The sequence below is a fragment of the Hypomesus nipponensis genome, chromosome 9, assembly GCF_054491055.1.
Source record: "Hypomesus nipponensis isolate SF chromosome 9, ASM5449105v1, whole genome shotgun sequence".
Taxonomy (NCBI): domain Eukaryota; kingdom Metazoa; phylum Chordata; class Actinopteri; order Osmeriformes; family Osmeridae; genus Hypomesus; species Hypomesus nipponensis.
Window position 1 is genome coordinate 242,046 of NC_140369.1, and position 13,729 is coordinate 255,774.

General features: G+C 42.8%; 1 protein-coding gene across 3 annotated transcripts in view; it reads left to right on the forward strand.

Moving 5' to 3' along the window:
• The first annotated feature begins 301 nt into the window (after nucleotides 1–301).
• Nucleotides 302–13,729, forward strand: part of cpne5b (copine Vb) — a 103,551-nt gene continuing 90,123 nt past the window's right edge. For 2 of the 3 annotated variants that reach the window (XM_084704323.1, XM_084704324.1), the window contains exon 1: nucleotides 418–678. In XM_084704323.1, the coding sequence (XP_084560449.1) occupies nucleotides 569–678 (110 nt within the window). In that variant the 5' untranslated portion in view covers nucleotides 418–568. Of the gene's footprint in view, nucleotides 679–13,729 lie in introns of all 3 variants that reach the window. The other variant, XM_084704326.1, reaches the window with a different exon arrangement.

Here is a 13,729-nt window from a genome sequence, read left to right on the forward strand (position 1 = left end):
CAAGCGTTGTGGTTGTAGACTACAAACCCTAGCACGAGAAGGGGGGTTAACATTCGCATGTATATGTGTGGGAGTGGGTGGAGAGCCTTGACAGCCCTTTTCTCTCCATACGCTTCGCTCTGCGCACACAGGCGGCGTCGTTCCTGCAAGCTGCTGCTGCCACTTGAATGAACCGATATTGATCAGTTGATAACGGGTCACTGTTCTGAAGTGATCGGCGGTTTTCTGTGGGCTCTGGTTCCGTTTTAGCCGGCACGTTCAGGTGGGCGCGCCTGTCTGATTTCATACGCTAGCCTACTCTACGTACAGTTGGCCAGTGCGCTTCTTCAATTCGAAGACGCGATAGTCGGGTCGTCTTGAATTCCTTTACTCTTTTTTTTATCCCCTTTCTCTCTTTCTCTCTTCCCCCAACGTTTTTGAGGTGGCTGGGTCTCCCGGTTGGACCGGGGGCCGAAAGATCTCTGATCTGGTCTCGCGAGTCACCGGGGACACCACGCGCTCGACAGGGGCCAGGCTGTGCGAGTCACGGATCAGTCCGGAGCCTCCACGCGCGCTCGCCCTCGCACTCATGGAGGGCGACGTTATGGACAAGCTGGAAGACATGGCCTCTGTGTACGAGTTCGACCCCATCACGGGAAATATCCCTGCCACAAAGGTGGAGATTACCGTCTCGTGCAGGTGAGTGTTACGAAGACAGTGTGTCACTCATGCTGATCCCGTAAATTATTTTAGGAAAAGTACAAAAGTTTTCAAACCTGTTACTTTAGAAGTGATCTCGTCATGTATTGAGCTGTGGTCCATTCATCCAAGACGCATGGTGTTGGCTTTCGGCACAGTTGTGATTTTCGAAAAGTAAAAAAACATTTAAGGCATGAAACTACTTTTAACTTCTGCGCGATTCTCACAATAGTCTATTTATGAGGGACGTGTAATCATTTGAGATTTAGGTCGGATGCAGGCACTGCCCTAACAGTTGGATTTAACTGCAAGTGTAACACTTGTCATGTTATTGTCGATAGTTATAAATATATTCATGCCATCACCATTATACGTAAAAGGTTTATAACTTTGGTTGTCACTTATTAATGTGCATAAGTAGCCTAATCTATTGTTTGTATTTCACGCGCTCTAAAATACAAATGTAGGTATCCATACCTCCAATTTGGTCATGAAAAACACTGTCAACGGTTAAATATAAACAGACGGTCCGTCGCAGAACAGGGGGCGTGCGCTGGGGTGCACCCGCAGTGCGGGAGAGCAGGGGTGTGTAAGAGAGGAGCAGGGGTGTGAGAGAGAGGAGCAGGGGTGTGAGAGAGAGGAGCAGGGGTGTGTGAGAGAGGAGCAGGGGTGTGAGAGAGAGGAGCAGAGGTGTGTGAGAGAGGAGCAGGGGTGTGAGAGAGAGGAGCAGAGGTGTGTGAGAGAGAGGAGCAGAGGTGTGAGAGAGAGAGGAGCAGGGGTGTGAGAGAGAGGAGCAGAGGTGTGTGAGAGAGAGGAGCAGGGGTGTGTGAGAGAGGAGCAGGGGTGTGTGAGAGAGGAGCAGGGGTGTGTGAGAGAGGAGCAGAGGTGTGTGAGAGAGGAGCAGAGGTGTGTGAGAGAGGAGCAGGGGTGTGAGAGAGAGGAGGCTACAGTGAACAGTGGCAGGGTTCTCTTTACATGGTCAGGGAAGGCCCTGTGTATAGTCTTACATGTGCAAATGTCTTAGCTTTGCTCTAGTCATGGACATGTCTTTAAAAAGTGACGAAAAGAGTACATGTTAGATATAAAATGTTTCCAGAATTTGCACAGCCTTGTCCCTGAATTATATCCTAGTGCCATTCATCATGATTGCAACAACATTTCGTTTTTAGTCAGCACTAAAATGCACACACAAAAAAAACGTACTCAAAGGCTGAGGAGGATTTTTTCTATTTGTGTCTATTGAGGGACGTTTAGTAGTGAAGGCCAGATTCTTCTGGTGAACTCTGCCTTGCAAGCCTGCACAGTTTATTTTGAGTTTCAACAAGCCAGGTTTTGCATTATTGAACACTATGCCAAAATTGTGCTTTTTAAAAGGATGGGAGTGCTTTGATTCGGTATGGTCGTTTATTCTTCCTTTGTTCTGTGCCCTCACAAGAGTATTTACTTGTGCGGCTATATATTTTTTTCTACGCAGGGTTGGGAGAGTCTGATTTCAGTTAAATAAAATATATTTTGTAGTCACTTTGCTTGAATGACGTTTAATTTGGAACTACTTAGCTCGTAAGTTTTCAGACCAAGAAATATTTAGAGGGAGTCTAGCATCCTTCAGTTCAGTGAAGGTGGATTGATTTAGTCTATGATGATGGTTAAAGAAGCGTGTAAGTGTGTACTCTGTGTGCAGGGGCGGACTGGCCATCAGGGATACCGTGGAATCCCCGGTGGGCCGACAGGGTTGGAATGGTCCAAAATATCGGCCCACTTCTATCACTAACCGGCCTTCCCTCTGACATCGCTAGCATCTCATACTATTCCGTATTACACAGCTTGATAACGTATGTTTCTCCAAGACCTTTAGTAGGCTCTTATCACTGACTGAGATTTATACTCCTCCTCGCGATCTGTATTTACACTCATGGTGCCTATTTTTCGAAAATGTTCGGAAGTGTCTTCTGAAATGTGTTCTTACGGACTTCGGAATTTCAACCTACGAAATAAAACATATGGTGTAATTTCTTTGTAATCATCCAAAATAATATTAAGTGTATGGGTATTTTTCGAAGTAGGCCAATGGTCGATATGCATTGAGTGGGCAACGCGCCGTGTATTGGGTGGGCCGCGCGCTGTTTACTGAGTGGGCCGGTCTGACAGTATAACTCTCGGGAGTTGAATGCAAGATGTGTGAAGTTAGTGTGCTGGTGTGGGTGGCAGATCATCATATAGATTTGTTTATGTCACCAACCGGTAACACTTTAGAATAATGGTCCGTTGTTAACAAGTAGCTATGCAGGAAGTAATAGTTCTACATTAACACCGAATTTAATACTTTTAACTAATATGGAACCAAGATTGACAAAGCAGTAATAGCTAATTTACAACAAAAGGTAGTTCCTTTGTAGGTATTTGGTTTCGACTAATGTAACGGGTATGCAACGGACGCGGTCTTGCTGGCAAATTCCGTCTGAGGTGTCTGGCCGCACCGATCAGGAGTCGAACTCACCACCTCTGACATGCCAAGCGCAACCACTACCAGCTACGCCAAATACTAGCGCATTCTTGACGCGGGTGGCTTATTAAATACCTGAGGAGTGAGTTTGACCGATTCACATCGGCTACACAAAATAAATGTATCCTCTTGAGAACTACTTGTGAACTATGACCAATTAAGAATACATAACTAATTAATTACTAATCACAAAAGTAACATGATTAAAAAGTGAACAATTTGGTTGTTTTACTCTTATGGTCATAACTTTTCAGAAGCTTGTGCCTCAAATGGGTTCTTTGCGAAAACCAGTTTATCAATATTATATCCCCCCAAATATGTTAACTACAGGTTGAGATTTTGACTACTCTTACCAAAAGGATGGACTATGTTCTCTGTTTATTTCAAACTTAAACATGGTATAATACAAATAATGATAATTTGTTTAACATTTCTAATAATTAGGAAGTGATGCTGACACTATCATTATTGGATTAGTTCACTATTATGAGCTCTTGAGTGTCAGTTCCATGTCTCAGACTCCAAAGACCTACCTTTATGATACAGTAGCCGCCTGAGGAGGACTTCTTTAGGATATGAATATAAACATTGATGTTTTCTTGTCAAAAACAATTTGCATCCTGCATTTATGTTGTGATAAGCGCAAAACCACTTCTTCCAGATTACAATGTTTGTTAGAATATCAGTAGTGCCTCACAGAAATGTATACATGTACCGTATGGGTCAAATATTAAATTTGACTTATTATAGGCCTATTACTTGTGAAAACCAGTATAACTCCTCACTAATTACTCAAGCGTTACCTTGTCATCCTGCAGGAACTACTTGTGATGTGGAACATTATTTTAAAGTGACAAACATGTTAACTCTTCACTAATTACTCAAGTGTTACATTGTCATCCTTCAGGAACTACTTGTGATGTGGACCATTATTTTAAAGCGACAAACATGTTAACTCTTCAGTAGTTACTCAAGAGTTACCTTGTCATCCCGCAGTAACTGTAATCTGGACCTTTATTTCAAAGAGAAAAACATGTTAACTCCTCACTAACACGTCACCTCACAAGATCTACAGCATAAAACAACTGCAATGATTGGATAACATTTTTTTAAATTATATGCACTGGAAGATTTCCATGAAATCGTAAAAGAAAATCCTACATAATGCAAAAATGCACATGGGCATGCAAGAATAAAGCATTTTGTAAAATATGTCTAAATTAAACATTCTTTGTTTGGCACAATGATGAAACCTAGCATTTAAACAAAAAATCTGTATTTTGGAATGAAACATTCAACACATTTAAGAAACTGTGATGATAAACGGACTCAAACGTAATGGCTAAATAAGTCATAAGTAAGTACATGGCTAACCCACACCCAAATCAATGTATAGGCCTACTCATTACTCACGAGTCTAGCATTGGCCACTACTGCGAAATACAACAGCAACGCAATTCCAAAGGAATAAAAATGATGAAGGAAGATAGAACAAATGGCAGGACTGTAAAATAACTTGCTAGATAACCCAATTCAGACAACAGGAACATGGCCCAAAACGCTAGCTACAGTTGTTGCTAGCTGTAAAGCCAGGCTATAGCTGTCGGCTAGCTTGTAAAAAGTCCCTCATAGAAACTGTATAGTATTGCAATCGAAATTCGCACAAAATCTACAATTCGAAGTTTGCACAAATTCTACATTCGAAGTTCTGGTGAAATTCACCTAGTTGTTGTTGTTGTCGTATGTTAGCCAAATACTGGATATTTACCATCCATAAAAATGTGCCACTGCCAAATGATTTCGCGCTCCTTACTCACTCATTGACGTTGCACCAATATAGGTTTAGGGAAAACATGACATGGATTCAGGAGAAATAGGTTTCGTAAACCAAGTCGACTGGATTTGGAAAATGGACCGGTCGTGATTAGATATTTTCTGAGCTGCAGAAAGACCTAATAGCAGACACATCGAAATTGCCCATAATTCCCATAATCATACAGTATGACCAAATATGGGGGGGACGTGTCCCATAATCATACAGTATGACCAAATATGGGGGGGACGAGTCCCATAATCATACTCATCAATGTAGAACTACCTATTACTTCCTGCATAGCTACTCATTAACAACGGACTATTATTCTGTGTTACAGAAGAACCTTTTTATTTCAGCCAGGTGTCACACACTTCTCCTAATGCTCTTTGTGGAACTCCATTGCTCATTTTGGTTCGTGTATACATTGTCCCACAGCTGGCAGAGCAGTAATATTAATACATTGTCCCACAGCTGGCAGAGCAGTTATATTAATACATTGTCCCACAGCTGGCAGAGCAGTTATATTAATACATTGTCCCACAGCTGGCAGAGCAGTTATATTAATACATTGTCCCACAGCTGGCAGAGCAGTTATATTAATACATTGTCCCACAGCTGGCAGAGCAGTTATATTAATACATTGTCCCACAGCTGGCAGAGCAGTTATATTAATACATTGTCCCACAGCTGGCAGAGCAGTTATATTAATACATTGTCCCACAGCTGGCAGAGCAGTAATATTAATACATTGTCCCACAGCTGGCAGAGCAGTAATATTAATACATTGTCCCACAGCTGGCAGAGCAGTAATATGATTTTCATGGTACCACAGCTGGCAGAGCAGTAATATGATTTTCATGGTACCAGTGTCTGGGGCTCCCTTTCTACACACACACACACACACACACACACACACACACACACACACACACTTAGTCATTTAGCAGACGCTTTTATCCAGAGCAACTTACAGTAAGTACAGGGACATTCCCCCCGAGGCAAGTAAGGTGAAGTGCCTTGCCCATTTGGCACAGCCAGGAATTGAACCAGCGACCTTCTGATTCCTAGCCCGAATCCCTAACCGCTCAGCCATCTGACTCCCTGACGACATCTGACTCTGACACACACACACACGCATACACAAGCTCTGCTCTCTCATCACATACACACACACATACACATACACACACACTCAAGCTCTGCTTCCGCATGCGTGCACACATACGCACACACAGTAGTACTCTGCTAGCTCTACTACTAGTATTAGCTCTGCTCCCAGTGACAGCAGGGTTAGCATGGTTAGCAGGCTTAACATGGTTAGCAGGGTTAGCATGGTTAGCAGGGTTAACAGGGTTAGGATGGTTAGCAGGGTTAGCATGGTTAGAAGGGTTAGCATGGCAGGTGGTCAGTCTGGGACAGCTGTGGAGGGGCCTTGAGATGGGCTTCAGAACATGAACAAGAAAATAACAGATTCACTACCTTGAGCAGTCGAGTTGTATCCTGTGAGGGTCAGGGTGAGACTGAGCCCTGTAACAATGTTTATGTCATGTCTCTGTAGTGCCACACAGCCCAGCCTGTAGGTCTCCAGTGGAGGTCATGATGATGAGAAATGGTAGTGGCCATCAGAGGCCTGAGAGATCCCAACCATCCCGGGGTGAAAGCTGAGCAGACAGCCAGGTCGGCTGGGTCATGAGCATTGGGTCAAAGTTCAAACTAATTGAAAAAGGGAGTATCCAATGACATACGTGCATTCCTCTTTTGATCAACAGCTAATCAATACGGAAGTAAGTTGAAACTTGGTTTTCATTGCTCTAACACTAATTGGAGCACCGTTGGCGTTGAAGTGTGATGAATTGAACATTTCAGAAGCTCAGACACTGCTGTACACGTCGACTTCTGTAGTTAGTTACTGTACATGGAGAGAGAAAGAAGGAACCAGTGGAAGAGAGAGATGAGAAGGATGAGATTTTCTGGGCTCATTTCATCCTTGCACATCGATACAGCTCTTTGATTTAATTCCCAAGCTAAATGCCTGCTCTTACATTAGCATACAGATTTATGCACGGCATATGAGAAGCAGTGCTTCTATCAGATGGCTCCACAGATCTAGGCCAGATTAGAATCTAGTCTCAGCCCTGTCTGAATCAAGTCTCAGCCCTGTCTGAATCAAGTCTCAGCCCTGTCTGAATCAAGTCTCAGCCCTGTCTGAATCAAGTCTCAGTCCTGTCTGAATCAAGTCTCAGCCCTGTCTGAATCAAGTCTCAGTCCTGTCTGAATCAAGTCTCAGCCCTGTCTGAATCTAGTCTCATTCCTGTCTGAATCAAGTCTCAGCCCTGTCTGAATCAAGTCTCAGCCCTGTCTGAATCAAGTCTCAGTCCTGTCTGAATCAAGTCTCAGCCCTGTCTGAATCTAGTCTCATTCCTGTCTGAATCAAGTCTCAGCCCTGTCTGAATCAAGTCTCAGTCCTGTCTGAATCAAGTCTCAGCCCTGTCTGAATCAAGTCTCAGTCCTGTCTGAATCAAGTCTCAGCCCTGTCTGAATCTAGTCTCATTCCTGTCTGAATCAAGTCTCAGTCCTGTCTGAATCTAGTCTCATTCCTGTCTGGATCTAGTCTCAGCCCTGTCTGAATCTAGTCTCATTCCTGTCTGAATCAAGTCTCAGTCCTGTCTGAATCTAGTCTCATTCCTGTCTGGATCTAGTCTCAGCCCTGTCTGAATCTAGTCTCATTCCTGTCTGAATCTAGTCTCAGCCCTGTCTGAATCAAGTCTCATTCCTGTCTGAATCAAGTCTCAGTCCTGTCTGAATCTAGTCTCATTCCTGTCTGGATCTAGTCTCAGCCCTGTCTGAATCTAGTCTCAGCCCTGTCTGAATCTAGTCTCATTCCTGTCTGAATCTAGTCTCATTCCTGTCTGAATCTAGTCTCATTCCTGTCTGAATCTAGTCTCATTCCTGTCTGAATCTAGTCTCAGCCCTGTCTGAATCAAGTCTCAGCCCTGTCTGGATCTAGTCTCAGCTCTGTCTGGATCAAGTGCACATACACACATACGCACATGCACACAAACACATACACTAAATGTTTAGCTCCATAGACTCCCATTCATTTTGCACTCGACCGTGATCACTCCTAGAGGAACTCTGGTGGAACTGCAACAAAATTCGGTACAATGGGGCTTAATAGGGAGTGGCAAAGCTCTCCTTGAACAAGCTCTGCTGATACCCCATATTCAAGGTATCTGTGGAGCCTTCAAAATAAAAGTCCATTGTACAATATAGTTGACAGAATCAGGAAAGACTTGTTTGACTTTTGATTTGAATTGGGTAAGGCTTCAAGTAGTGGTCCAATAATGTCTTCCAGCTAATACCTACCACCTCTAGGCCTCTTCAGGCCTCTGTTTTCAAAACATAATATAGGCGGAAATATACATTTTCACTTCCTTGTGTTCAAGCTTCTATTACTCAACACCAGTAGGACTGACAGGGGTCCAGACAACAAGGGAAATAACCCCAGTGTCAGCCTTCAAAAGAGACCATTTACATCCATGTACTTTAAATGGTTCAAGAACCGCTTTCAATTTACTTTGAGTATGCTGTTTAGGCCTTTTCAGGCAAATTTAACAGGATTCCTAAAAGGTTAATATGTAATACACAAAAAAAAATGTTTGCGTTGGGAAATGGGAAAATGTCAAAACGCGTCAAGAGACTTTGATCTACTCTTTCTCTTGCAATGTCGGTATCCAGTGTAATATTGTGATTCTCCCTCCCTCCCTCCCTCCCTCCCTCCCTCCCTCCCTCCCTCCCTCCCTCCCTCCCTCCCTCCCTCCCTCCCTCCCTCCCTCCCTCCCTCCCTCCCTCCCTCCCTCCCTCCCTCCCTCCCTCCCTCCCTCCCTCCCTCCCTCCCTCCCTCCCCTTTCCTCTCCTTCGCTCCTTCGCTTTCTGAGTAGGGATGCATCTGGACCTGTCACAGGGGTAATTATAGTAATTTGGCAGCGATTACTGCTTCCTTCATTAAAGCTACTGTCAGAGGAGACGGGGAATCATGACCTGAGAGCAGCTGAGACGAGGGAGGGAGGGAGGGAGGTAGGGAAGGAGGGAGGGAGCAGAAGAGAGGACGGAAGTGGAGAATGGGGACAGGAAATGAGAAGGAGGGGGAGAGGGGAAGAGAAAACAGCAACAATGTGTTAAGATCGTGAGATGGATTTGATTAGAAGTACACAAGGGCTGGCCGAGGGGCTGTTTAAGAACCAGAAAAACAATCTTCATGAAATCAGTTAATCTAAGGAGGGAGGTTAAATTGGATAACTGCAAGACATTAGCCATGATCCCATCCTACTGGAGGGCTGAAGAGGCTGGGATGACGCTGTTGACAGAAGCACTGTCAGTATCAGCAGCAGTCAATCAAATTAGACAGGAATTCAAACGTGTGCAATCTTGCCTCTTGTTTCTCCGTGGTTTTGTTTTTTTGCAGGTGTACTGTGTGACAGGGTCCGGACCAGGCTGTGCACCTGTGCTTTCACACCTGTTCTGTCACACCTGTCCTATCACACCTGTCCTCTCACCTGTCCCATCGCACCTATCTAATCAGGCCTGTCCTATCACACCTATCCTATCAGGCCTGTCCTATCACACGTGTACTCTCTCCTTTATTATCACACCTGTCCTCTCTTCTGTCCTATCACACCTGTCCTATCACACCTGTCCTGTCATGCCTGTTCTCTTTCCTGTCCTATCACACCTGTCCTATTACACCTGTCCTGTCTCTTGTCTTATCACACCTGTCCCTTCACACCTGTCGTCTCTCCTCTCCTATCACACCTGTCGTCTCTCCTGTCCTGTCATGCCTGTTCTCTTTCCTGTCCTATCACACCTGTCCTATTACACCTGTCCTGTCTCTTGTCTTATCACACCTGGTTTACACTGTATGTTTATGGACTGTGTGTAACTTTTCAATGAAAACCCAATAACTCTAATGTCTAGAATGTCCAGTGGTCTCTCTCTCTGGCCAGCTAGTGAAGATTAACAGCTTGTTATATCAGAACAAACCCCTTTTGGGTGAGTGGTATTCTGAAATAGGCTGCTTTCCATCAGTGAAACAAGTAAGGGATAATGCCCGACGAGGTGTCCAATATCATCTGATAACGGACGATGCAGAGACGTGAACCGTCCGAAGCGCAGCGGAGCAGAGTTGCTTCCGCGGAGTCCGTTATCAGATGATATTGGACACCTCGAAGGGCATTATCCCGCTTATACCATGGTCACTTGCCAACGATTTTTTTTTTACAAACATTAATTTATGTTTTAAGGCGTTTTGCAATAGAAATCTAACGTTTTTTAACGTTAGCCAACTCTGATATTTATAGTCCGCTCAGCTCATAGAACCAACACCGCGGCTTTCCTTTGGCTGAGCTATTAGCCCAAAAGCTAACGTTATGCTAGCAGGATTCAAAGCCAATAACATTGTGTACGGTTGACAAACAGTAAATATAATTTTACAGTATGTTTGACAATAAGATTTTCTAGCTAACCAGCCATGTCACTGTCCCAAAATCAATATCAAGATTTTCACGAACAATATCGGCCATATACTAGTACTAGGGCTACAGTATGGCCGCAGCCTGTGGAGCGAGTTGAATAGCAAATGGATGTGAGATGATCGCATCATAGTTGACATTTTCTCCAATCAGTGATTATAATTTGACAGTATGTTTAACAACAAGACTAGCCAGCTATCAAGCCATGTTATTGTCCCCAAATAAAATCAAGATTTTTAAGAAGAAAATAATCGGCCATGTGTAGAGTTGCTACTAGCCGCAGACTGTCTGAAGTAGATTGACTAGCGAGGTGAATAGCGAATGGGATGTGAGATGAGCGGTTACGTGACACTGACACACTACATTCAGAAAAGAAACATTTTTCAAATAGGTTAAAATAAATATTGAAGTCACTCATTGTTGTAAATACAAGTTTGCTTGTTAAAGTCTTTCACTTATTGTAAATGGAGGCTTTGACTACGTCACTGTTGTTATGGTTACATATTTAAGATATTTTGTACAGGCTCCTGTGTAGCCAGCGGAATAATTTAGAACGGTGAAGACAGTTTTTCTGCAATGACGCAGTAGGTGTCCGTTATCACCCTATAATGTACACCCCTGCAGCCAATCAGAATCGAGTATTCACCCAGACCATGGTATAATAACAATATAACTATTTAAAAGTGGTGATATATCTTTAGACCTTCTTTGTCAATAAGTATTTTCAGTTTGGCTTGCTCTATAAGATTTTCCTTAATTTTGTTGATTATATTATTGCCTATTATCTCATAGGATGGAAAGTAAGTGCCACATGATCCTACTTAACCTTGTCAGTGTTGTAATTACAGTAGGATTACAGGTAGGATTAACTCTGTATGATGTCAAATGGAACTGATAGACACAGGTGATAGGAGGCCATTGTGCCTAAACCTAACTGAGTCCCTGAAGTAAACTCAGAACTCAGATAGTCCTGTTCAGAGTACATGTCGTGGATGTCGTTCTGGGGTGTACAGATAGTCTTGATCAGAGTACAGCATGTCGTTCTGGGGTGGAAAAAGATGGAGAAATCATTATTATGCTGAGTAGCTGTTCAGAAACCAGCCATTACAGGAGAGACAAACAGCAACTGAGATTTAAACATAGTGTATCTCTGTCAGATCTGAATCAACAGTCACGATTGATCCACTGATTTAACTGCAGCAGTGTGTTAGATGAATCAAGTGCACCACAGTATTATGTATAGACCTTTTTTGAAACGTAAACAATAACAGACCAGTTTAGAACGCAAGGCCCTGAACTACATCCGGTTAGCGCATCTCATACATTAGTCGCAAGCCACTTTACCATCGAGTTAACATGACTAACGCATATTACCATCAATTAACTGGCTGTGAATAGCAGCAATACATCGAATAGTGTCCCCTAACCGACCCACTGGATCAGAATGTTCATCAAAAAAGGTCTATATATAGACTGTTCATCAAAAAAGGTCTATACTGTATGTAGTAAATGCATGCATGTATAAACTGTATGTAGTGTATACATGAGGTGTTTACATGACTGTATGAGGTGGCAGCTTGAGTGTATCTAGAGGGTGTTAGGGTTAGTGTAATATAAGCAAATATATAACCCTTCAACTCTACTTGACAGACAGACATGTTTTAGCTTGTCTGTTTCTTTGGCTGTTAGACTGCTTGAGATAGCCGGGTGGACAGCTGTCTGGGGTGTGTGGTGTTTGTATGTGGGGACACGTATCAAAGATGCCTTCTGTTGCATGGTGTCAGAGGACCATATGATGATAGATAACACTGATGAATGAAGCACTCTGTTTCTAAGATGTTTCAACAGTGAGAAAAATAAATTACATAAATAGCCTACACAGACAAGTGAGGCATGCGTGCGCATACACACACACGAGAACAGAGCATACACACATGCAGCTACACACTGAGAACAGAGCATACACACATGCAGCTACACACTGAGAACAGAGCATACACACATGCAGCTACACACTGAGAACAGAGCATACACACATGCAGCTACACACTGAGAAAAGGAAACACGAACAAACTGACTCATTGCTACACACACAATCTCGCACATGCACACACACACAGAAAGTCTCTGTGTTGGTAGAGATGGCCACTGATCGTTTTTTATATCATACATCATGTATTCAACGCAAAGAGGTCAAATAGTTGAATATATATGATTGAATGTGAGAATGTGAAAAGTCTCTTGTTTTGCTGTGAAAGTACCAAGTCAATGAAGTCAGTTGCCAAATACAAGTTCAAGATTAAATTAAAGTATTTATTACATATATGTAAGGTGCAGGTGTCTGATACGCTCAAGGTGAGCATCTCAAAGGACTGGACAAAGAACACAGGGCAGTTAAATAGTATCACAATATGGGAGGTTTTACTCTTACTAGAAACGTCAGTGGGTGATAATCAACATAGCCTTTGCATGCACAGGGAGATGACGCTGCATTCATGGTGCTAGAAAGCTTGTGTTTAGTCTTTAGATAGGGCTCCTAGAAATGGCCTTGACGTTCCTCATATTTTCCTCGTTCAAATATGCATGGCATTATACTCTTTGGTAACATTGTGACCTCTAACCTACAATCTAGTGTCACAGGCATTTCCTAGTCGCATCTTTAAAGAAATAACTCATGGCTATGCAAGCATAAGCAAGCTTTAGCAAACAGCATAATGACAGTTTATCAATGCTTCAAGCAGCATCATTCACAGATAGGCATATTTCTCATGAGCTAATATAGCAGGGTATAAATCAAACATTGTTTATTATATTCAGAACATTCAAGACAGTATAAGAGTAATAAAGTAATCATTAGTTGTAATCTTTAATTATTATTAGTTGATCAATGGTTAATGACAGACCTCTTCAAATGTAACAATGACGCAAACACAATTTTAACTATATCCAAAACTTGGCCACGTCACACCAAAACAATGTCGATGGATAAATAGCATATTTTTCCTTGGGTAAATGAAAAATATGTATTTTTGATTTTAATGTGAATTGTCCCTTTAAATAAATGGGCAGCTATTTTCACTGTTTCTTTTGTATCACATTGGTGTGCTGCAGTGCTGCATTCCTGTTGGCTGGCACGTTATAGTGGTGGAGTAACTACTCAGGAGCCAGTTAGAAACAAGCCTTGATTCTCTCAGTCTGGTGATA